The 25861-nt window shown below is 36.6% G+C and overlaps 4 protein-coding genes across 5 annotated transcripts; 2 read left to right on the top strand and 2 right to left on the bottom strand.

The window, feature by feature from the left end:
* Window positions 1-1851: 1851 nt before the first annotated feature.
* Window positions 1852-5610, bottom strand: VIP3 (Transducin/WD40 repeat-like superfamily protein). The gene is made up of 3 exons (XM_021978806.2): window positions 5433-5610; window positions 3266-3694; window positions 1852-2718 (listed from the first exon to the last, which is right to left on the bottom strand). The coding sequence occupies exons 2-3, from the start codon at window positions 3602-3604 to the stop codon at window positions 2104-2106; spliced, it is 954 nt and encodes a 317-aa protein (XP_021834498.2). The 5' UTR covers window positions 3605-3694; window positions 5433-5610; the 3' UTR covers window positions 1852-2103.
* Window positions 5611-6982: 1372 nt separating this feature from the next.
* On the bottom strand, window positions 6983-10194 carry LOC110746238 (putative glucan 1,3-beta-glucosidase A). Of its 2 annotated transcripts, none has more exons than XM_088254251.1 (8): window positions 9992-10194; window positions 9684-9809; window positions 9363-9560; window positions 9077-9238; window positions 8813-8982; window positions 8514-8663; window positions 7887-8239; window positions 6983-7426 (listed from the first exon to the last, which is right to left on the bottom strand). In XM_088254251.1, exons 1-8 carry the CDS (start codon window positions 10175-10177, stop codon window positions 7242-7244), a joined length of 1530 nt encoding a protein of 509 aa, XP_088110377.1. In that variant the 5' UTR covers window positions 10178-10194; the 3' UTR covers window positions 6983-7241. The 2 variants fall into 2 exon arrangements, with proteins under 2 accessions (XP_088110377.1, XP_088110378.1); XM_088254252.1 differs by having other exon boundaries at window positions 7323-7461.
* A 4156-nt stretch (window positions 10195-14350) lies between these two features.
* On the top strand, window positions 14351-19850 carry LOC148293730 (uncharacterized). The gene is made up of 3 exons (XM_088254580.1): window positions 14351-14634; window positions 14801-18425; window positions 19179-19850. Exons 2-3 carry the CDS (start codon window positions 18306-18308, stop codon window positions 19833-19835), a joined length of 777 nt encoding a protein of 258 aa, XP_088110706.1. The 5' UTR covers window positions 14351-14634; window positions 14801-18305; the 3' UTR covers window positions 19836-19850.
* Window positions 19851-19997: 147 nt separating this feature from the next.
* On the top strand, window positions 19998-21204 carry LOC148293729 (protein FAR1-RELATED SEQUENCE 5-like). The gene is made up of 2 exons (XM_088254579.1): window positions 19998-20709; window positions 21143-21204. Exons 1-2 carry the CDS (start codon window positions 19998-20000, stop codon window positions 21202-21204), a joined length of 774 nt encoding a protein of 257 aa, XP_088110705.1.
* Window positions 21205-25861: the final 4657 nt, after the last annotated feature.

The following is a 25861-nucleotide window of genomic DNA, read 5'->3' as shown; positions in this document are numbered from 1 at the left end:
TTCTACTCTCCCTTAAATCTTCTAGGTTAAGTTATGATATTTGCACTAAAAACTCCTAATTTTTTTCTTCTTGTTTATCTATCTTTCCTCTTTGTTTAACTTAAGCTTTGTGAATTTTTGTTCCCTTCGTTTTTATTGGGATTTATGAAATTTTTTTGTAATTCTTCTATATGTTAGAATATAAATTATTGAGTCTTTATGATTGTAATGAATGGATTAATCAATATGAAATGATATTATGAAATGGGCTAAACTGAGTAGTTAGTATCGTATTAACTTATTAACAGGTTAGCGCTTTAGGGCTCATATTCGAATTATTTTTATAAAAAAAATTGTGAAGTGTGAAGGGCCCCCTCTATTGTGAAATCCTGACTCCGCCACTGCCCAAAGGAGGAAAAGAGGGCAATATTATTCTAAACTCTACTACAATCTTCTTGAACTCTTACAAACTTGAGCGTCAATGTATTTCTTGCAGGTACCCCTTCCTCCCTCATTGGTGGCAAGTGAAGACGGTGTCCTATTTCTCAACATTGATTACATGACTACTTGTTGGAGGACCCGAAATTTTATGCTTCAACAATCTTATAACTGAAAAAAATATATATATATTGAATTGATCTTTCTCTTGGTTGGAATGTTCCTTCACATATAGGATGCATATCCTAAAATTCTGACAAGAGTTGTTGTCTATATCAAGAGATAGTTTCGCTGATGCCTGTTTAACAAGCCAATTTCCTAGACTTGAAGCTTATCTCTAATAGCAGAGGCATATGCCTCTTGTTAGTCCAAAACTATGTCATGTCATCATTAGGATATATGGAATAAAGTTCTACATCGACTAAAGATCAAGTGATGAGAAGGAATCGAAATTTTGTAGCTCAATAATTCAAACTTGTCTCAATTCATGATTAGGAAAAGTAAGTTTGACTTAGAGACCATGTATGTATTCATAGGTTAGACGTATTATTTACGCATCATTCAACTTGTAGTGATGAGCAAACTCCCTTAACTTGTTTAGAAATGTTGGGAGACCTCTAATTATTGGCACAAAGCCTAACTGTGTTGATTCTGAGTGAACTTTTAGTTGGCATGAAGCCCTAACTATTGGCACAAATCCTTTTCTGGTTTGTTTTCTTTGCACCAACCCTGATTTTTGGCACGAAGCCTTCTGAGTTTGATTATGATAAGAACTATTATAATAATCAGAGAGACTCCTATTTCTTGCTCAATTGCTTGGTTGCTATTTTGCTTGCTACTGGGAGAAATATAGAATTGAGGATGAATCTTACTATTCACTCTGTGTCTGCATAGATGGAATGAGTTTCCAGTGGGTTGTGTCAAGTGAAGTCATCAAGTTTTCAGCAATGCTGTAAATCTAGTTTGGAATGTTGGATTGTGGATGGATACGATGTTAAAAGCGTCTGTGATTTTGCTGTTACACAGACGTAGAGGCTATCTTCACTGAAATTTTGCTCCAACATCAAACGTATAGGCGAAAAAAGAAAAAAGAAAAAACATGAGGAGAGTGAAATCTGTCTGGTTTATTTTGATTTATCCAGCAAAGACCCAAGAAGCAACCCCGATCCACAACCGATCTAAAAGAAACATCATACAATTATATCCAATTTCGGAAGAAAGGATCATTGAATTGCTCAACTGGAAAAATGACCACAATACACATATGCCAAATAAAAACTGGTCAAAGTTGGGAGCCTAGAATACACATTTTTAGCAAAGTCATTTCTAGGAGTTCCAAAATTCTTTGGTGTGCTTTTATTTTTTGGTTGTAAAGGGTTCCCCAATTCATTGGTGAATGATCCGACAAAAAGGTGTGCATTTCCTAGACAACACTTGTTTAGGTATCAGAATAAGGTCTCAAACAAACCAATTTCATAGGAACAATCTGGCACAGAACACCAAAGGCAGTGAGTTACATTCAACAAACATTAATTATCCATGTTCTTGTTTCTCCCCGCGCCACCCACTTCACGAGTAATGTAATGATATGCTCTTGTCATCTGACACACTAGCAAGTCTACCTGGCATTCCTCCTAGTCGAAAGGCCACTCGCCAAACTTGGTCGGCGTGGTCGAGCCACCCACTTCAAGAGTAGTCATATAACGATATGCTCTTGTCATCTGACACACTAGCAAGTCTACCAGGCATTCCTCCTGGTCGAAAGGCCACTCCCCAAACTTGGTCAGTGTGGTTGCTCATTGTCTGCACAGCTCCCCGCATGTTGATATCCCACAGCCTCACAGTTCTATCACTTGAGCCCGTTGCAACAGCCGCCCCATCTGTGCTGACATCCACACTCAGAACCCAGCTCGCATGTCCTGACATGGCCCCAACCAATGTTTTCCCCTCAGCATCATACATGTGCACATGGGTGTCATCTGAGCCCGTGAAAAGTAAACGTGGCTCAACTGGAGAAAACACAAGAGACCTCACGGGCATGAAGTGGCCTTCCAGATGGTGCAGGAACTTGCCACGATCCGTGTCAAAAACAGAAACAGTTCCATCCATTGAGCCACAAGCTATGCGTCTACCATCAGGACTCCAGGCAACTGATAGCACAAACTTCTTGCTGCTGCTTTTATCCGTGGGCTTGGTTCCTTCTGGGCGAGGAATTGACAATGTGGCAACCAGATTCCATGTGGTGGTGTCCCAAATTTTGACTGATGCACTTCCCCCACCCGCCACAGCTAGCATGGTACCCTGATCAAGTGCCAAAAGTCAGCATCAACTTGAATATAACCAAAGGGGTGGCTTCAAAACTTCAAATGGTTCTAGTTTGAAACACATATCAGTCAGAGATCAGATGTCCCCAAGGGATCAAAGTATCAGATACAAAATAAGAGTAATTCAACAGACACCGTCTTGAATTTTAGATAGCGAGTATCAATGTTCACTTGAAGCATTCCATTTATTCAAATTTGGTCCACTTGAAACATCACTTTAACAATTAAGAACTAACATAATACCAACTTTTGGCATGTCTGATATTATTAGTAAGGCAACAAGGAAAATACAACATTTTTCAGAAAATGACATCTCAACCAGATCTGTTATTCAAATCCCATGGCTAATTTTAGAAAAATTACTCAGGCCAAAAAGAAATCAAGCAAACTTGTATGCATAGATATATAAAGAAGTAAAGCAACACCACATATTCAACTTGCAACAAAACAGTAAATTAATTTAACAAGCTCAAAAAGGACCCAAAAATAAATATCCAAGAAAATTTTGAAAATTGCAAAGGTACCTGAGGATTGAACCGTAATTGCCAGACTTCAGATGGCGGGGCTTCGAGACTAGCGATGGTGTTGTTGGAGTCAACATCGAAAACCCTAACGAAGCTGTCGAGTGAAGCCGAGGCGGCAATATGGCCAGAGGGGTGAGCTGCCACTGAAGTGACGCCGAGGCAGTGGCCAGTCATTTTGCCCCGGTTGACTAGCTCGTCTGGTTGCCACAACCTCACGGTCTCGTCCAGTGATCCGGTTAACAACAAAGCAGGTCGGGTCTCGGTTGACGGGACCCATGTCACTGCCCACACTGACTCCTCGTGCGCGTCCTCGATTGATTTCAACCCAGCAAGCTTCATTGATAATTGGTTTGCTGAAACAACCCTAGTGTGCTTAATTCTTCACTCCTCACTCCCCAATTTTCAGATCAGATTTTTATTTAGTTGTAACTGCAAGCAAGCCCAATGATTAATCAGGGAGTCTGATAACACAATCATCAAATCTAGCATGCTAAGAAGTACATTGGAAAGCCAGCGACATTCTAGCATGCTGATGGAAATAGCTAGAGGCATTCTATTGAATACAATGTAAGAAGTTATCTATATAATAAACCGTCTTGGACAGAAACAGTGCATGAATAATGAAAAACACAATTTGATATACAAGAACGTCCCATAGTCCATGATAGGAAGATTCATATTTGTCACAGATAAACATTCAAGCACTTATAAGTTATAAGTTGCAAAGCCCAAACAGGATTGGCTAAAAAAAAGGTCCAAACAAGATTCCACATTTTAAAATTGAAATATCAAGCTGATGGTCTCAAATGTTTAATATGCTTTCCAGAGGATGATCTCAGTAGCTCAAGGTCATTCCTCAAACCCTCTGCTGAAGCATCCGCAATACCAACAAATATTGTCTCAGAGTTGGGAAGTAGCTAAACTATTAGACTCATCATGTTAATTTAGCTGGTTTTAGTTCTGAATAAGTGAAAATGTAAAAAGTCCTGACTTGCCACACCTCAAAGTACCTGTCTCACAAAATTAGAATTTTACTTGAGAACCAATTTATCCCAGAAATTTTTTGTTCATGATCTGTGAGAAACCATTCATCTTTACTTGTTTACAGATCAAATAGAAAACAACAAGTGCAAAAGTTGGAAGCTTGCACTATAGTTTGCAATTTCTTGTGGCTAAACAAGCCCTCCCTTATTATGGTTAAAATAATTCAGAAACCACCTTTCTCAGAGCATCCAAATCCATTCATAACAAATTAAAGCATACTAAGCAATCATTAGCTTTAAAACAGAACCGAACACAGGGGATGGACCGAGTACCATTTGCTAATAATCCAGCAGAGGTGGCTATACAACACAAAAGTTAGATGGTACTATGATGAATAAGTACTTGGGCCAACAACACCTTACCTCTTGGGCATTCAAAAAATTTTCATTCTTAACGGTCTGTATGTAAAAATCTATGCGTGTTGCAAAACCTTCTACAAATTCAAATCACCCCACAACTTAGTTGCGGCATGAATGTACCATATCACGGCACATCCCATTTCAGCTCATACATCGTCAAATAAGAAATCTAAATACGCATTCAAATCACCCCACAACTTTAGATATACTATACTCCAACCAATCAAACTCATCAAACCATTGGGGAATGAAGCGTCGATTAATTCCTGACATATTAGTTTGTGGGAAATTATGACCTCTAGGTTGACAAGGTCCTTTTTGTAGATATGATCTTCGGACCTCATCTCTCATATTAGCATCATAATCTATCATTCGAGTTCTTAATCCAAGGTCCGCTTGAAGATTACCCAAAAAACCATCTAACTGACTTTGTCTTAAACTTGGAATTCTTGAACTACCAACATTATTTGAACTATCAACATTATCCGAACTACCGAACCCGATTATGACTTTCTCTTAAAAAATCATTCCATAATAATTCTACATATAAAAAATAATCAAAATAAATACTCACAATATAAACAAACCATCAATATAATCAAAATAAATATGAATTGGATTTCAATTAAATTAAATATATTCTACATATACAAAATAATGAAAATAAGTACTCACAATATAATCAAACCACCAATATAATCAAAATAAATATGAATTGGGTTTCAATTAAATTAAATATATCATACATAGGGTTTAGAACTTACTTGACGGCAGAAGTGGCACCACCACATGGCAACGACGACGGCAGAAGCGGCACCCCAACGGCGGTAGCAAGGGAGGAGATGGAGTTGAGGGTTTGGGGGAGGGGGAAATTGAGTTGGGAACTTAGGGCTGGAGGAGAAAACAAAAAAATTTGGGGGTTTTAGAATGAAGGTATCGGTGCTGGAGATGGAAGGATATGCTGGGCATTTTCATTTTTTTTTTAATATTTCATACCTGGCCCAAAACGACGTCGTTTTGCACAGGTCATTTAAAATAATTTTCCCTACGCCAAAACGACGTCGTTTTGCCCATGTTCTTTTTTAAAAAAAAACACCCGCGCGCTGTGCTGCGCGCACAGCCTTCTTCTTCAGTCAATTCGTCGAGCACTTGGTGTGTAGCTCCAAGAGGTCGCACCAGCGGCTCCAAGGGACATCTAAGCTTATTTCCATGGCTTCCAAGAGGTCATCACTTCTCTTCTGTAAGTACCAATCACATAAAATACATTCAAATTTTAGACAATATGCTCTATAATTGATGATTTTCTTATACAAATTTGAAGGATCAACGCGTTGAAGTACCTGGTGCATCGTTTGGAGATCAGGAGCTGAGCTCCGTATTGCACAGTGAGTAGAAGAGAAAAGAGCCGAACCCTTGAGTTCATTTTCTCCAAGCTCCGCGCGGGAGCCTTGTGCTTGGTGGCAGCCATTTTTGGCGACCTCGAGAGAATTGTATTTTGGTTCTAGTTTGGGGAAGAAGACCCGGGGCTGTTCCCAGTGAAATGGCGTCGTTTCAGAATACAAGGTCCTACTTCAAAGAGCATTTACGAAAAGAAAAATAAACGGAAAAAATGGCGTCGTTTTTCACAATCCATGAAAATACTCGATGACTTTTCTTTTTGTTGGAGAAGACATTTTATTCAAAAAAAAAGTTTCATTACAAATGCATCGTATTGCCAGGATCCACAACCAAAATGTGAAAAATAATACAAGTCTTTGTTCCATTACTTGTAAATAAGCTTATGTGACGGGACAATGTTATAATCACATCAAAAAATTACTCAATTGATTACTCGTTTAAAATAATACAAATTTGCAAATGTAGTGGTTTAGAGGGAATTGCTCCCCCCAATTGGAGTTTGAGTCTTAACATCCGTTTAGTGTGACGTTTAGTATGTTATCGCTCATCTCAATAGGAATTGTACTAAACAAAAATCCTTCGCTCCATAACTTGAAAAATAGTCAATAAATAAAAGCTTACTTGATATTATTACAGTCGTATCCTCTGCTATGATTTTCTTGTTGGCGAGTCCTTATTTAGTTCGAAATTTGGTTCCTTATTCATTTAGGATTTTTGTTACTTACCATTTATTTAGTCATATTAAGAGGATCGACTAATCCTCTATAGCATAGCCCCATTTTTTGTGCCCTTTATTTAAAAAAAAACAACAACAACAACAATTGTATCCACGAATGAGTATGATTCAAGTGTAACAGGGCTGCATGAAATTTTACATTCGAACATATCCAAGAGTTGAATTGGTAAAATTGCAAAACAAATATTTATTAAATAAAAAAAAACAATATTTTTTTTTTTGTTATTAGGAGCCAAAAGGGGCAATTATTTTGAGTTCCAGTACAAGGATGCTTGGATTGTTAGCACTTAAGTGCACATCAAGCATAGTTACAAGCTTATTCGTTTGTTTATTTTTATAGGAAACTGTTATTGGCATTCCAAAAAGTCATCACGCGCTCATCCCTTTAGAGTGCCAATAACAGCTCTCTTGTTTATGTTACAATTAGAATATGACTAATCTAATTGAGTTTTATGTAGTTATTTTCGATCATCCACTTAAGATCCCAGTGATTGTATTGACACTTGTAAGCCCAATATGCCCATCCAAAAGTAGCACGCCCATAAACATCTATTTGGGCTTTTGCAAATCTCTGGTAGTCTTCTATTGACGCTCCATTTATCGCCCATTCTGCAACCCATTCTCCTGTGCAATATATTCTCATCAAAACCTACCATACACTGATAATAACATGTTTTAATTTGAATGATATGGAAATCACAATGAATACAAATTGCGCAAGATTAATGTTAGTGAGAAAATGTTCATGAAGAGGCTTACATGTCATTAGAGGCATTATACAAGGAGATTGTATCCCCTTTTTTTATTTTTTTATGCATCGAACCTTTTATCCGTCATTTGAAATCTTTGTCTAAGAATTACAAATCTAAAATAGGTATTTTTATTTCCCATAACGGTGTAAGGATTAATAGCAAGTAGTGACTTACCAACAAATACTTAATGGATTTGCAACTTACTTTTGTAAGAAGGTAAGAGGGGAAGGTAGCTAGCATTCCTTCAATAATGAAATAAAAATAATGCTAGTGATGCTCAAGATCAATTAATTATTTACTAATTTCTTAATTAATAGTGAGTAGTGACTTACCAACAAAAGTGAGGGGTCCATTGGAAGTGGTCACAGCATCGAGATCAGAAGCTCGTTGGTTGTAGATGAAATCCACATTCTGTTGCACACTGAAGCTGTTGAACATGTCCGAGTACAGGCTATAGAAATGCACGTCTATGGCTACGCGATCGAGGCCTCCGGCAAATGAGAGAAGCTCCTTTGCATCTGCAGGTCCCAATCTGTTTGATAAGATCACATAAGCGCTTGAAGTGTGCTTCCGTACAGCTTCATAACCAGCTTTGTAATAATTTTTTAGGCTGTCTAGATTGACACCAGGTGCCATAGGCTCATTCATTAACTCAACTGCTGCAAGAGCTGGATGATTAGCATATCTGCTCAGAAAAAAAGTGTCAGATTAGTTGTTAAGTTGGTATCAGTTCTATGTAATTCTATAAGCCAAGTCTTGTAGTGTGGGCTTGTAATAAAGTAGGGAATTAAAATGATTGTTGTGTGACGGAGACTAAGCGCACCCTAAGCCCTCGGGTTAGTAGGGCACACCGCCCACTATGAGTGGTTAGCAAAATAAGTAAATTCCATAAACATAAGTGGGTGAGGTTAATCTTATATTTGTTTAGTAAAGAATTGAATGTTTATTGAGTTTCAAACCTTGATGCTAAGAAATCTATGACTGCCACAGTGTCTTGTATGTTGGAATCTCCCCATTCCTGGTAGCCATCTCTAGTTGCACTGTGGTCATTGCCGTTTTGGGACCCTTCAACTGCATGAAGATCTACAATTACCTTCAGCCCATTGTTTCTGCATACATGTTGTGTTCAGAGACAGTGAAACAGCAATAATACCAATTTGAAGTAATTTTTCTCTCTGCAAAGCAAAAGTAATTTTTCTCTCTCTGTTTTATGTGTAACATAACTTTATAACAAGTTGCAACTTGCAACTACTCTTACTGTGCCCATGTGAAAGCATTGTCCAGGGCTTGCAAGGAGCCTCCAACAAAAGGCTTAGGTGGTGTTGGATCTTTTGCAATCCACCATCCAACTGGGATCCTCACCGCATTCAAGCCGTTCGATGATAAGAACCTGAAATCGTCTTCGGTGATGTAACTGTTCCAGTGATCCTGTTAAGCATAAATTCAATTTGATTACTTCTGATTTGCACCATGAAACCAATATTGTTTTGTTTTTTCTTGTTGAAAATCATATGAATCTTACCTGCAGGACTTGAGGAGCCTTATCTGGACCATAACCATTTGTGAGTTGGTAATCACCTCTTAAGGTCTTGTCACTTAATATTGTCATTATGAAGACAGATGGATTATCATCTTCCCAACCTGAGCCTCCATAATCTGCAGTCAATTGTGTCTCTGATGTTGCCTAATTACAACGAAAAGTATGATTTTCATGAGAGGGACTTGTTGGTCACTTTTCCTTTTCATATGTATATATGTGACAAATAAATTGAACTTTGGTGCTCAATGCTACTAGAGGAAACAATCACCTGCAGAAATAAACCATTGGATGCTTGAATGCGAACTCTATTTTGATCACCATCATTCCTTACAATCCGAAATGTTTCGGTGTTTCCAGGTGAATCTGAAACTGCAATTAGGCCGGTTCCCTGGTCTTGGTTTGGCAATCCCACAAACTGCTTGTTGAACACTCTCAAATTGAAAGACGATTCATCAATTCTCCACAACTGCATTACAAACGAAAAAACCAATGGAGTTAAATTTACTTATTTAGTTTTTGGTAAATAATGATGTTCAATTTTTATCTGGCTTTTGGTAGTGCTGAATTAATGTTGGCTTGAAGAGCATACCCTGAAAGTTTCCCAACCAGAGGCCGAATCGCGGTTGACAACAACAACGGAACCACTGCCGCCCCCATTTTCTGGTGCAATATACTTCTGCAGCTTTGTGGACTTGAATTGAACTTGTGTTCCATCCTGCAAATGATTTCAAAATAAAAAACTTTGAACTATATTTTTTCGGTAGGGAATAGTTCAGATTATTTGTGGTTTTAGTAGAGAAAAGCAAAACTGTAAAACGAAATCAAACCAAAAAAGAAAGAAAAAAGAAATGCTTATTTGTGATGAATGCAGTAGCTCTAAGAAAAATAAAACTATACCAAAAGGTCATTGTTGGGAATGCCATCATAGAGAGAAAGTTTCATCCAACCCTCTGTAACAAGCCAATTCCCAAGATTCACAGCTTTGAATGGCAAATTGAAGTCTTGTGCTAAGGAAAGAGGAACAACACATGAGATCAGGTACAAGGACAGAAGATGGTAAATCTTAAAGTAATAATATGCCATATCTTTCAATTTTTCAATCTCTCAATGAGAAATGAATGAAAAGGACCTCAGGTACATTACATATTATATAGAAACAACAATTTGACAAAAGTCAAACTTTCACAATGAACCATTCCTTACGTTGAATGATTATATGAATTTACACTTCATTGTCTTGACTGATAAATTAGCATTGCTTCAAGTTCAACACGTTAAGGAGAAGGACTGTCCTGTTTTAATTCCAATTAGTAATGATATATTGGAACTTTTGAATTTCTAGTTCGGATTGGTGCATACGGTTGCGTAGGTATTAATTTTGTTTTTATTACAAGCGATAGTCTAAACTACGAAGCAAGAGGGGGAGGGGGCAAGGTGTCAAGGGGTTTGAATATGAGACCACTAGTCTGTAAGTCAATGCTCTTTTCCACTAGGCCAGAACCCGTTGACTACGTAGGTATGTAATTATAAGAAGCAGTTAATGGCACTTCAAAATAGTCACTTTGCACTCTTCTTAATGAAAAAATAAAAATAAAAAAGTAATAATCAAGGATGAAAATATCGGCGATATAGATATTATCGGGCCTTCAATTTACAGATATTTCGAGGATATATCGATGTCTTTTTAGTATCGGGGAAAATCGACAAAAAGACATATTGGCTTAAAAGCACAGAATTTTGAAGTGAAACTTTCATAGATATTAAGAACATTATCAATGAATGTATTGAACAAATAAAATTCAAAATCTATGAAGTATAAGATATGCATATGATGTAATATGCGTGTATATAATGTGCAATGAAAATCCTTAAAATAAATACAATTAGACTTAACACGACAAAGACAACATTATTCAAACATAACCCAACCCAACCGATTAATACATAACCCAATATTATATTACAAGAGTTAGACTTAATGATAAAAATGAGAGATAGAGGATTAGGTGAAAAATACAACCAAACAAACAAGAAACCGAGCAATCAGAGAGAGGAGAGGAAGAGCCAAAATAGCCGAAATGACTGAGGAGAGAAGAAAGGAGAAGCTACTAAGTATTAGAGCTTGGTTTTTGACATTGATTCAGTGGCTGGGACCTATGATTACTTTCAAAATTGAAGACAAATTTCTGGGTTATTTGTCTGGTATTGGGAAATATCGGTAAATATATCAAGGATATCGGGGGTTATCGAGGATATATCGCCAATAATGGGGAAGAAATAAGCTTACCCCCCAGTATCTGTTCATAGTATCGACACCTTAGAAAAGGGATATATTGGCTGCTATTTTCATCCTTGGTAATAATGCATCATACTATTTGGAGTACTAATACGTTAACAAGGCTCTAACTAGGGATAGCAATGTGTCGTGGCTGGGTTTGCCTCTTTGATCTGTGTTGAAGGTGCCCACCACTTGTTTGAGAGAATGCCTCAGCAATGTCTTATATTTGGCTGCAATCACAAGAAAACAAAAAAGAAGCCTTAGTCTTTACTCCACGCCACGCCACAAAACCTGCAATCAAAAGCAAATTAATCCGTATATGAATACAATAGCGTTCCAAGTTCAGCCGCGGAGAGGATTTAATCCTTGAGTTGAATTGCTTTTCTTGAAACTGGAAGATTTCTCTTTGCTTGCTGTAGACGCATAAGGTGAACTCAAGCCACTTTGCTTCTTATTATTATTATTATTTTTAAAATCTTTTCTTATGGTTTTGTTTTCTTCTAGGTTTTTTTTTTTTAATCTTCAGTTTTTCTGTTCTTTTCTTTTTTATAATATATTTTATATTTCTTTTTTTTTTTGCTGATTTGGCTCTCTATATATTCGTTTAGTCAATAGAAAACTCGAAGAGGCTGCACAACGCACAACTTGAGGTATACATTTTGATTTGTTTATTAAATTGATACTTAGATATAGATTAAGTGATACTGATTTTCGTAAAATTAATTCATGATTTAATATGACTTTTGGTAGACTAATAATTATGGAAGACCTAAGACCCTTATTTATTTCAATTATACAATTATGGAACGGTATTGTTTTTGGTGAAGAAACAGGTCTAACGCCCAACAGAGAAACTAAACAATGAAATGGTGAGAAAATATCTAAATCTTCATTTGAATAATTCCGGTAGTTCAAATCATCCTTCAAATAATTCGGGTAGCCTTTTAAAATTGCCCCTCTTCTGAAAAAAAAAAAAAAACTTGGATTTGCCACTGATGTCAGGTTGACTTGTTAATTTTCTGTGTGAATTTAGAGTCATATAATAGGTCGTATCGAAAATTGCCACCCCTAGTTCTAAATATATATATGGGGGCGGCTAATTTATATCCCTATTTAAGTCGTATAGTAGGCTGGCGGCGTTGGTTCTTGGCAAACCAAAGAACACGTTGTTTTGAAGTTGTTGAATTAATGCTATTCTCTCTTTTTTTTTCTTCATTGAATGTTTGAATGTTGTCTAGCTTTTTCCCAAAAGATAAGTTAGGGAAGAATTCAGTAGATTCGCAAAGACTAAGAGCTTGGTGGATGCAAGATCTCAATCGGTAGGGGGACCATTGTTGAACCAATGTGATGCAGGAGTGCTGGGTAAAATAGAATTCTCCATTGTTGAATGGGGTCCATTGTTGGCCTTACTTGTGGCTACCGTATATTAACTAACCTTCTTTTCCTTTTTCTCTTGTTCGAAACAACCGTTTTGCTTTTTTGTTCATGATAACCGTCCTCCAATAAACTCAACTAATGTTCTGTTAAATGATCATCATTTTGAATTTTGAGATATCATCAACAATCTTTCTTTCTATTCTTTTTGGCCTGAACGCGTTGACTTTTCCATTCTTTTTTTGTCTTTTCCTTGGCTGTTTGCTTGACTTCTTTTATGCAATCGCTCCTGTCCCGGACAATTTTAACTGAAGCTAGTGGGCTTGCTTTGCGCGCGCTATATCCACTCACACAAGAAAACACTGTATAATTAACCAACAAACGTTACCTCTGTGAAACTCTGCAACTCACGTGCGAGAGAAGAATCTACTAGCCTATGATATCGACAAGACGCGGTAACTGGTCGCGGTAAAAAAACGGTTCTTTTACTGATTCACGCAGTTATCGAGAATTTACCCTTTGTTTGTCTGAGAAAGAAGAGCAAAAGCAATCAGTGGGTGGGTCAGCTCTCTCTCTCGTCTGCGATCTGTGAAATGATGACAGCACATTCTAAGATTACTGTTTGGAGAGGAGCCTACGGACCTAAATGCAACACCAAGTTACTGCTCATTCTGATGTTCAATAAATCATAGGCTCTACTCTTTTGGATATTCAAATGTCTTTATCTCTGTGTGTTTGTTGAGATGACTGCCTAAATTTAATTTGTTAGCTAGCTATAGAGAAGTGAAGAATGTTCGTATGGCCCTTGATCACCCAAAAAAAAAAGAAAAAAAGAACATGAAATGGAAAAGGAAATGTTCTTTTGGGAGTTCAAAACTAGCTAGGTTTGCACTAGTGATCGATCATGTGTTTGAGGCTAATTAGTAGGGGTAGAAGCTAGGCAAACATGTTGGCTTACATGTCATCCATGAACTTTGCAAGTAGGGTACTGACTTGACTTGTGAAAGAAAATATGTGATTTTTGTGTGAAATAATTGAGATATTTGATGGATCATGATGGTTAAAGATGATTTTCAAGTGCCTTTAGTGAGTATTTTATTTTCATTTTTTACCCAAAAATAGTGAGAGAATAGATTCAAACTTGAGTGCAAAAGGTAAATCTTGGTCCGATTTGGATTTTAAACCGTTTGACTTTTTCTTAGTCAAAACAAATTTAAACCGGCAATTATAGTTCGGATCGGCCTAACAGTGTCTAGGGCTAGCATTTTCACCTGAAAAACCAAGAAACTGACCGAATCAACTCAAAAATTTGGGTCGAAAAACCGGCCTTTGCAATGTCAATCAGTTTTGGGCCGGTATTTTGGGCCGAACCAATGCACACGGTTGTCGAAGTGGTTATCAATAGTCAGAACCGTTAGTATACTGAACTGACCCGATATAATAAAATATATATATATATATATATATATATATAAATTATATTTATATATACTATTAATCTAGACCATTGATTTTTATTAATAAAAAAAACCCCAAATAATCTGGACCATCCATTCACACTCACCCTAGTCGTCTCTATCTCTTCTCCTCATTTTCCATTCGACGCCTCACCTCCTCCCTCCATCTATCTCTGTGTCTCAGATCAGTCGACGACTCGACGCTACTCCACGACAGAATCACCACCATGTCGTCACCACCTCGAAGTCGTCGTCGTCACCCCAACCCCTCTCTCTCTCTCTCTCTCTCTCTCTCTCTCTCTCTCCTTGTCTGTTTCTTTCTCTCTCTCTGTCTCTCGCTCTCTGTCTCTTCCTCTCCGTTCCTTTCTCTAGCCGATGACGCCTCACGCGTGACACCTCCTCCACCTGCAAATAGACACAACACAAGAGAGGTAAGTAATTTTGGGTTTGATTTTGAATATTTGTCTAAGAATTTCGATTTAGGGTTTTGATTTTTAGGCTTGGGGCTTTCGGGTTTGGGGTTGTAAATTGCAATTGGGGTTTCAAGTCAAGCATTTGTATTGTGATTCTAACTATTTTTCTTTCATTGATTGACAGACATTGGAAAAAAAAAAAAAAAAAAAAAAAAAAAAGGAGGAGTTGTTGACAATTGTGGTTGTTGCTTTGCTAGGATGCTTTGAGGCAAGTATTGAAAATTTGAATATGTTAAATTGTTTAGAAATTGTTTTGGTGTGTTTTAGGTTTTTTTAACTTGTTTATAATCTGTTTTAGGTTGTTTTAAAGTATTTGAAATATATATTTTTGATATTTTTGTCTTTGTTTTAGGTTTTTTAAGTTGTTTAGAATCTTATTTAGGTTGTTTTAACTTGTTTAGATACTGTTTTCATGTGTTTGGCTATGTTTTTGATAGTTTTAAGTATGTTTTTGATATGAAATGTTATAGTTGGCTGTTGGTTAGGGTTTTAAATTTGCATTTGCTTTGTTTGAAGTTGTTTGGAACGTTTACAATTATGTTATAGCTGGTTGATTGGTTAGGATTTTGTTTGATTTATTGTGTATGATAGGAAAATGGAGTCTAGCCAATCAAACACACTTAATGCCTCAATTAGTGAACCTACGATTGAACCCCAAACACAACCCCAAGGGCAACTCCAACCACAATCTCAAACACAACCTCAAACACAATCCCAAACACAAGGCCAAGAAGAAGAAGTTGTGTCATCTCATTTGGGAGAGAAGAGGAAACCGACACTACTACAAAAAGGGAAAAAGACAACCAGAAAACAACGACGGCAGAACAAAATACCGTCGTTGTGTTTAGAAAGACGATGGTAACAGAAAACAATCATGGGTAAGTAACTTAAACACCTAAAAAATCGAGATCCGCTTGGGTATTTCTAAAACACGACGCACCCAACTAAAAGAGTGTCGTCTTATTAAACAGGTTTTCTTCAAACTTAAACTCTGACCCCATAAACAACGATAGCAGGAATGAAGCCACTGACGTAGAAAGTAAAGACGACGGTTTACCAAAACAGCCGCCGTGTTAACTCCTAAATAAACACGACTAACTGTTCTTAATTAGTGTTGTATAATTTTAATGGAATCCACGTTGATATATTACAAAACAGCGCCATATTAAAGCCATGTACTACGACGGCAAAGATAAATTTATTGACGTATTATGTGAGAGTGTACTACGACGGTATCTATAACACTACTGTCATATAGAGCAGTGGAGAACCATGACACCAGAAGAGTAGATAACGATGTCTAAATTCAATAATATCCACGTCGTATTTTTACTATATTCAAGATGTATTAAATTAGTACACGACGACAATCCGTATAAGTTAGTAATAACCATGTCGGTTTGTTCAATGAGTGTCATATAATATTATTTTACCACGTCGTTAAGTGAAAGTACCGTCGTATTTATTTATTGCCCTTTTCTGTAAACCGTCGCCTTAATTTTTATTGTCTTTTAAGATTTTTTTTCTTGGATTTTGGTTGCCTATGACGGTAGATCAACAAAATGACAAGAATTGAGAAAAACCACGACGGTTTATATAGAAAATCGTCGTCATAGAGAAATTAAAATGAGATCCCGAGAGATATGAAATCTTACCAGTGGGAGCTATGTTCCTCATCATAATCGAACCAACAATGTGAGAAAGAAAATATTTTAGACGTTGATGACGTATATGCCTTTGTGTCTTTGAGATACAGAAAGGCACATATGCATCAAAATCCAAACTATTTGCCTCTAAACCAAACCCTGCCTGAACTGATAACGGCAAGCTTTGAGAAAGACAATTTTTTGAAAGGTGGTAATGCTCAAGTTTCAACTTCAACAAGCATTTTGCCTCCTCCAACTCAATCACATTTGTAATGCTCAAGTCAAGTGCCTACTTTTGTTTGGGTTGTAAACTAATTAAAACTTCTACTTTTGTTTGGGTTGTAAACTAATTAAAACTTCTACTCTTTTTTTGGGTTGTAAACTAATTCAAACTTCTACTTTTTTTTGGGTTGTAAACTAATTCAAACTTACACTTTTTTTTTTTTGTTGTAAACTAATTCAAACTTCTTCTTTTATTGGGTTGTAACTTAAGTTTAACTATGTCGTACTTTGGATTTGGATGTTTAGTTTTAGGCTTCAGTTTATGTTCTGAGCATGTTTAATTTTAGTTTTAGCTTTTAGGCTTAAATTTCTTATTTTATCATGTTTGCCCAAGTACAACTTTCCAAAAACAGTCCTTAAAACATTGCCCAACAAAACTAGGTTAAAAACTGCATTCAAATCTCAAATTGCAATCCAGAAAATGCGAAGTGGCCTAAAAAATTTGGTCAAAAAAGCCCAATCTGTTTGTTTCGGTAGGCCCACCATCGAACCAGCCCTACCGCTACTTGCAGTATTACGAACGCTCAGAGAACCGACTGCAAATCAATAGGTGGCAGTTTCAATTTTTGGTAAACCGACTACCCTCGGTCGGTCATTAGTACTAGCTCATTGGTTCGGTTACCAAACCGATTCTAGCCCTAACAGTGTCTATTAAATAAACATGTTCATATTACATACCATATTATTATATTGGGGGCAAATCCGTGGCACTACATTTTTGACACAAGTTTTGACACAATTGTTGGGCCATTAGATTACTCCACTTTCAATGGTTGAGATTAAATATAACGTGGCAAGTAGTTTTAATTAAAATAGACAATCATTAATTTTATTTTCTCTCTCATAAAAAGAAAAGAAATTTTTTTCTCTCTCCAACCTTTTTGCTGGAAGACGTAATCTCTCTTGTCTCTTTAATCCCATATATTTATTAAGGTCTAATAAATAAAGAATCTCACCCAAAACTAAATGTCTAAACCACAATCCCACATTCGCACACATTCGCACACCTTTCTCTCTCTCTCTCTCTCTCTCTCTCTCTCTCTCTCTCTCTCCTCTTTAATCTCAAATATTTATTAAGGTCTAATAAATAAAGAATCACACCAAAAACTAAATGCCCAAACAATAAGGACTCTTTTCAGTTTACCCTTCTTCACGCATAACATATGCAGCCATGAATTCATCTTCAGTATAGTTCTTTTATGTCAAAGCAATTTCTCATATCTTAATACAATATTGTCTCATCAAAATGTTGGAGCACACGCAAGATATTTCCTCCAACTCTCAGTGCATATCTTTGGTATGTTACCTTCATCAGAGATTTTTTTTTCTTTCTATTTTTATTTTTATCTTTTTTGTAGCTATTACTGTTGACAATTAGGATTGCTGAATTTATTTTATTTTATATATAAATACAATGTTATATGATTGACAACCATATAACATTGTGTTAAAAGATAACATTATATATAAGTTATTCGGGCCACCAAAAATTATGTTAAAAGATTATTGTTTGTCAATAGAGATTGTTATAACCACTTGAGAAATGTCCAGCATAGATACCTGGATGGAGGTGATGCATAGTTAGTCCTTACTTACTTTAGGAAGAAGCAAGCTGAGAATCCTCAAATTTGTTTTTATGCCATTCAATGTGATGAAAATGGAAGGGCATCTAATTTCTTTTGGGTGGATGCTCGATCACGCATGGCGTACCACTATTTTGGAGATGTAGTCACATTTGACACAACCTATAGGACAAACAAGTATGATATGCCATTTGCACCATTCACAGGAGTAAACCACCATTTGCAATCAATACAATTTTGATGTGCACTACAAGATGAGACAGAGGTGACATTTTTGTGGTTGTTTGAGACATTGCTTGAATCTGTTGGCTGCGCAAATCTCACGGCCTGGTGCTCCGGGCCGAGGGGATATGCGTCAAAACGTGACGTCCTTCTTTTGGATGCGGTGTGGTTGTGCGCGGGCGTGCCAGCACGGTCTACCGTGCGTCGAGGGGGTGATGTGTTTGGATAAAATGGTTAAGTGGTGCGCCTATTTGAGTTCGACTTCTAATCAAACGATTGTGGCCGAGAGAGGAATTGATCTCGGCCGTCAGGTTCATGGCCTGAGCTACAAGGCCGTTTGGCAGTGGCGTTGGTGGTGGGTTTTGGGCGGTGCTCCGGCGCATTGCTCAGAGAGCAACGGTCGTATGATATATGGGTTGGATGGGAGAGTAACATAGATGGTGCTCCGACGCCTCGAAAAATCGAGGGTCGTATGATATATTGATGAATGAATTTTCCTTACAATCTATCACCACTCCTAGGAAAGCAAGTAAAGGTATTGAAAGTGCATTATAGGAAAATATAATTTGCTCCGTGAGAGGCTTTTGGTTTGGTGTTTGAACCCTTTGAATGTAGCTCAAGCTTGGTATTTATAGGAAGAGCTCTGGAGGAGTAATCGAGGCTGAAAATCCGCATGATGGAGCCTGATCAGAGCAATTGGGTAGTCCAATCGACATTTGGAATCGTGAAGCATGGTGGTGTGACCCCATAAATCCCGGTAAATCTCGGCCGCCGCCTTGATCGTGGGTTCTGCACCCCTGGCTATGGAGACGCATTTAATGCACTGATAGCTGGTGACCTAATCTCTCAAGCTGTAAGAATTTTCGTAAGAATGTTTGCGCCTAACCACCCTGATTTCCTTCACCAAACCCTGACTTCAGTCATTTCCCTTCTTCCCTCGTGCATTAAATGTCTTTTCGCAGCTAGTGGGTTTGCTGCAACAGTCAGAGGCGTTACTTCATTAAATGAAGTGTGGGACCTTGTTGCCACGTGGCGATTTAACCTTGATATCTTCGGTCGTGTCTCTTACGCCCTTCGGCCTTGGCCGTTACGAGGCCGAGAGGATCCTGCCTTTGCAGCTTTTCTTTTGTTTTCAGGAAGGCAAATGCCTAACGAACCGCCACGTTTCAGTCTATGGGTTGGTGCGAGGGCCGAGAGGAAGTCCTTTCGGTCAGTTCATGACCGAGATTTATTAGGCACAAACAGAATCAATGAGGGACGTCATCCAGTTTCCATTATTACTAATCAAGACTTGGCAATGAAAGGAGCAATTGCCAAGATTTTTCCTAACACTCACCATCGGTTATGCCTCTGCATATTAAGAAGAAGTTTGCAGAAAAATTGTCATATGTGTACTTCAAGAAGTCCAAATTCAAAATTCAGATGAAGAAATGTATTTGGTCAACATACAAGATAGATGAATTTGAAGAAAAGTGGAAGGAATTGATGAAAGAATGTGAATTGGCTAATGATGACTGGTTGAATAGTTTATATGATAAATTCTTCTTAAGTTCCTGTTTATAATTGTGGCATATTTTTTTTTGTAGGAATGAACACTACTGGACGTAGTGAGGGTATTAATTCCTTTTTTGATGAATTTGTTACATCGACAACAAATCTTAGAGAGTTTGTTGTCAAATATGAGCAAGCACTAAAGAGGATTATGGATAGAGAAAGTGATGAAGATTTTGAATCAAAACACAAGTATTGCATTGTGAATGAAGGAGAATTCATTTTGAAACATGCAGTGAAGTTTTATACTAGAAATGTTTTCAACAAGTTCAAGGATGAATGGAGTAAAGATACTGTCTACAAAGTTGAAGAAATTCCACGTGACAATGAATATCATGCATACCTAGTGAAAACAAAACTTGGAGAGCATGAAGAGTTGAAAGTATTTGTCCGCATTGATATAGATACACTACCTGACCATTTTATTCTTCCAAGATGGAGACAAGAAACAAACAAATTTAGGATAATGGATTTTAAAAGTTTGGTGACAAATGATAGTAAAGAAGAATCAGAGGCTTTGCGACTTAGCCATATGTGTCATCAAGCAACAAAGTTGGCTTGCGTTGCAGCATCTTCAAATGAGGCATACACAACTTTCATGGAAGCTATGAATGAATTGTCCAAGAAACTGTCAGACAATTCTACTCAACATGCAACAATTCATTCCTCAACAAGAGGTGATCCATGTAGTACTAATATTGATTCCTCTCAATTGTTGCTTTTGGACCCTAATATCTCGCAAACTAAAGGTAGAAAAAAGGACAATATTAGCAGTTCAAAAAGGATAAAAAGTGGTATTGAGTTGGCTCAAAACAAGAAGAAACGAAAGTTTGCATTATGCAAAAAGATAGCACAACATGACAAAAGAAATTGTCCATCAAATCTAAAAAGAAGAAAGAATGAATTAACGAATCTATGTAAGTTGATTCACTTTGTTTTTTTTATTTTTAAATATATATTTCTAATAGAAAGGTCAAAAGCTTATGTTTAATATTATGAATCTAAATTTAGGCAATGAAGAGTCAGAAGACTTGTGCTAAGATATGGAGAGTGATGACCAAGAATATTGTTAATGGTGATTTTTTCAAAGTTGTAATCAATTTTCTTTTCTTTTACTTTAATTTATGCTCATTAGACAAATAAAATGTCTTTGTGTGTATCTTTGATGTTGTCTTGCATCAGGAATAGTCTATTATGTTCATCAAGGGGAAGCTCTTGTCACAGTGGTAATCATTGATTTTTGAACTCCGTATATGTGGCATTACATAGACAAATTACATGTCTCTATGCTTTTTGGATTATGATGTCTTGTATCAGGAATGTGTATGTACTATTTGATACAGAATGTGTTTCAAAATTGTTCTTAATCCATTGTTTATGGGTGTTTCATTATAGTAAAATATTATAGATACCCACTTAAATTATTTCATATGACATTCTGTGTTCAGGAAAAAAAAAGGCAAAAAATCAATGGATGGACTTTGCAATGAACTTGTGTAAAACATGTTATTCTGATTAATGAAATTAATCACTTTATTATAGTGAATAAACAATTTTTGTTTTTCATACACATATTACAACCAACATTACATGTACAAATTCATAGGACGTAGACCAATGAAATCTTCCTCATCAAATAATCTTCTAGAGCAAATCACCTTCCATAGGTGAAATCACAGCAATCACAAAGGTTGGCTGTAAACTCAAGCAACTCTTCTTCCCAGTGGCAACCACAGCAAAATCAGAAAAGGAACTTTCATAAAAGCCACCCATGGGCAAAAAAGCCAAAACTAACAACCACACATAAGACATAGGAAACCACAGGACAACAGAGTGCAACCCAGGGTGTTGAGGCCATTTGAAGAAACACTCATTTTGGACAGCCCAGCAAAGACACCAGCTAGAAGAAAGAAAAAAATAATTCATAAACTGTAATTCCATATGTCAATCCATAGGTAATCCATCATTTTCTAGAACCAACCCCAAAGAGGGAGGAGGTTGAAGCAAGTGGTGTGGCATCAAATTTTCACTTTGTATTCTCTCCCTATTAATCGGAAAAAAAAAAAAGTAATAGTCAAAATTTTCATATATGAGAAGATTAAAATCCCTAAATCAAACCCTCAACATAAGAAACCCTACCAACAATTTAAAACAAATTGAAGTCAATAGCTTAATCATAGAATACCAAAGAAATACACGTAATCCCCTTGGAAACTATTAATTCTTTAAATTCCTAATCTAGAGATCCTAGTTTAATTCCAACAAAAAACAAAATAAAAATAAACCAAATCTGAGGAAGAAAATCGAAAATTGAGAGAGGGAGAGAGAGAGAGAGAGAGGTGTGCGAATGTGGGATTGTGGTTTGGGCATTTAGTTTTCGTTCAGTTTTGAGCTTTTGCAAACTGGGCCACCAATTTGGACCGTCTACTTGTATATTTATTTTTCATTTCAGTGTATTTTACTTATGTAATAGGATTATTCGCAATAATGGTCCCTCAACTATACCCCAAGTTACACTTTGGTCACTCAACTCAAATATTAGTTGCAGAGGTCACTCAATTAGGTGTTCTGTTGCACCGTTAGTCCTACCGTCAAGTCTCTCTAACGATAGGGACTAATGGTGCAACACAACACCTAATTGAGTGACCAAAATGTAACTCCGAGTATAGTTGAGGGATCATTGCTACAAATAATCTTAACTAAAAAGTCAAATTTGCCCATCAATAATCTAAGAGATGCTTGCCACGTCATCCTTTTAAACAGAAAAAGTGACAGACTTGACGGTAGGACTACCGGTGCAACAAAACACATAATTGAGTGACCTCTGCAACTAATATTTGAGTTGAGTGACCAAAGTGTAACTTCGGATATAGTTGAGGGACCATTGCTGCGAATAACCCTATGTAATAATAACTGGATATGAATGTTGAATATGAAGTTTGATAGAACTTTGAAGTTATTGATATATTGTAACTATATTAGTTATTGAACTTGAAGTTTTATTGCATGTTGAATTTTAGGATAGTTTGATATACTAGAAAATGAAAAAAAAAAACATAGCAAGTTATGAATTTTTTTTTTATTGCAATTAAGCTAACAATGTTGAAAACATGCGAAGGAAAAAGAAGAGTGTTGCAAAACAAAACCCTAAAATTGAGTATACCATATAATCTTAGGACACTTTAATATTTTCATTAAAATATAAGATTAATTAAGTACACCCTATTTAACTACCAAAAATACTCTTGATACACCCTATCACACAACATGAGACTTTGGAAATCTTTCCAATTGTTTCCCGATCGAATTGGACGTTGACCCAGGGTAGGGAGAAGGCTCCTTTCTTTCAGACCATACTTCACCATGTGGGTAGAGGGAAGAATTTTTAAATTATGAAAGAGGCTTATTTTTGGCCACGAAAGACAACCCTTAACCAACCAGCATCAACCATAGCAAAAGTTGTCCACACTGAAACCACCAGAATGAGAGGGCAACCGTGGGATAAAATTGAGAGAAAGACATGAGATTTGGGCATGTCATTTAGGGTTATTTTCCTTGGTGTTGATCAGTAAATGATTCATCAAACTGGCGAGAAGTTGGGGTCAAGGGAGAAGTTTTCTTCTTCAATTCATTTCAAATGAGATTGCGCAGAAATTTTCCATCCACATGCTCTGTCACTATCATCTAATGCTTGTTTGTCTGAGGTTCTACTAATATTCTATGTAATTAACTCAAACAGAATATCCAAGGAATTACAGAAAATATACTTTCCAATCTGACAAAATAACAGAGTAAGCTCCACCTCCTAACATGGTATTTTAACCAACCAAATCGTGCAAGGATTAAAATTGGGAGAGATGGCTAATCTATCAACCTACTATAACAAGATTTACATGCAAAGTTCCCACAGGACCAAGTTTCCAAAGTCTTATATCCAGTCTACCAAAATGGAAGGACACATTTATAAGTGAAGAAATTAGAGAGACATCTCCAAACCAATCAGAAAGATTCTTTTTGGTCATTTCATATTGGGGTAAATTACTAATTCAATAAATAGTTTCGTAATGAGGTGTACTTAGTTAATTTTAGAGCTTGTTTAGCATCACTGAAAAAGAATTGGACTTTGGCCCAAGCCAACCGAACCAAAATTGTCTTATTATAATTAGTTTGCCTGCGATTTTAAAGCAAAACTAATCCAATTCGGATACGCGAGGGAGGTAGAAAAGGTGAGAATTTCTCTAGTTTGGAATCTCCCAAAAACCTACCCTTCTAAATTAAAGGGTCTGTTTAGAATTGCATGTGATGCCTACCTACAGAAGTACACAATTGGTAAGAGGGCAATTGGGCGGGCAGGAAGAATTGCAAAGGATGCGACAAAAACTTTGTGTTGTTGAAGGGTCAATTCCACCAAAAGCAGGATGCTTTTCAAGTGAAAATATATACCAGCTGGGATTGCAGGGTTTGATCAGACAACTGCAGCAAACACAGGAACGACAGGATCATGCTACATTAATAAACATGCACCATTCATGGAAATGGCCCAGCAAGAAACTACAAGGGGGCTAGCTATAGGTTAAGCTAAGCTAAGCTAAACTACAAGGACTTCTCCTCCTCCAAGGAAGTAAATTGATCGGGTACTGTGTTTTATGTGACACGACTTGACAGGACCCAGTAGCCACCGATTCAAAGAAACAACATTTACTTGTCGAGCACTTTCCATTTACTTCAAACTTTTGTGCTTTTGTTTTAATTTGTAGTTTAGCATTTATTCTTTTCTTTTTACACTTTTTTCGAGCTAAAAGATTTCATTCATGAAGCAGAAATCATGTTTATTTATTTGGTGTTGTGTAGTGAAAGATAGATTGATGTATCCGTAAGCCAATCAACATAAAGAGACATCTAGGTAAAGAGAAGGTGAAAGTGATCATAATTATTCAAGTAATGGATCCTAGATTCTAATACATATAACCGTTTCTTTTCACCTTAGGAAAAGAGAGATATTTGCAATGGTGTCACTTTCGTATGTTTGATGCCAAATCCCTTTATATTCAATTCAAACGTTAATCAGCTAGTAATACGGCATTAATCACTCATTTCGACATACTTCACAATACAGATCTCACGATACAGATCGTTCACAATATTTATCTCATGATTATTGAATAAGGACCTACAATTTAAACATTTCGGATTATAAAAATACATTATGAAGCATGCCCAAACGTATCGTTCGCGCCATATTAACTTACAGACCATATAATGTATTACCCTCAAGATGAACATATTCTATGCATGAAAAGCAAGATAGAAAGAGAGGTGCACGTCCATCTAATAAAGGTTTAGTATATATGCTATTAGAGTTATAAAGCTAAAATCACAAATGGCGTCAAACAAGAACATGCATGTCCATATCTTCGCCAGTGTTAGGCCCGTGACATTCATATTGCTTGGGAGCGATGTCATTTCTGACTCATTCTCACGCAAGATAAAATCTACAGAAAATTACATTTGTATTAAAATATAGTCATCACATGCACACTTTACGTACATATTATACTTTATATAATATCCACTTATTCCATACTCCGCATATTATATTGTCAAATAATAAAATTATGGGACCACTCATTCAAATAAATATTTCACTTAATCCATAGTCTACCAATTAACAACATAACATGTAAGAATATATAAAGGTCCAAAGTGGCTTGAGTCGGACTCTCATGTTAGTCCATGATATATGTGATACTTTTTTCTATCATAGAGTTTATCTTATATGATTTTCTTAAGAAAATTTTAACGAAACCACTATATTCATCAAGTTCTTTTGTATGCCTTTTATGATTTATGAATAAATATTTTTTCTAAAACAAAAAAATTAATAACATAACATGTAAGAAC

The sequence above is a fragment of the Prunus avium genome, chromosome 6, assembly GCF_965620075.1.
Source record: "Prunus avium chromosome 6, drPruAviu1.hap1.1, whole genome shotgun sequence".
In the NCBI taxonomy this organism is placed as follows: domain Eukaryota; kingdom Viridiplantae; phylum Streptophyta; class Magnoliopsida; order Rosales; family Rosaceae; genus Prunus; species Prunus avium.
The sequence above is the reverse complement of the archived record's forward strand: the minus strand, read 5'-3'. Positions and strand labels throughout refer to the sequence as shown.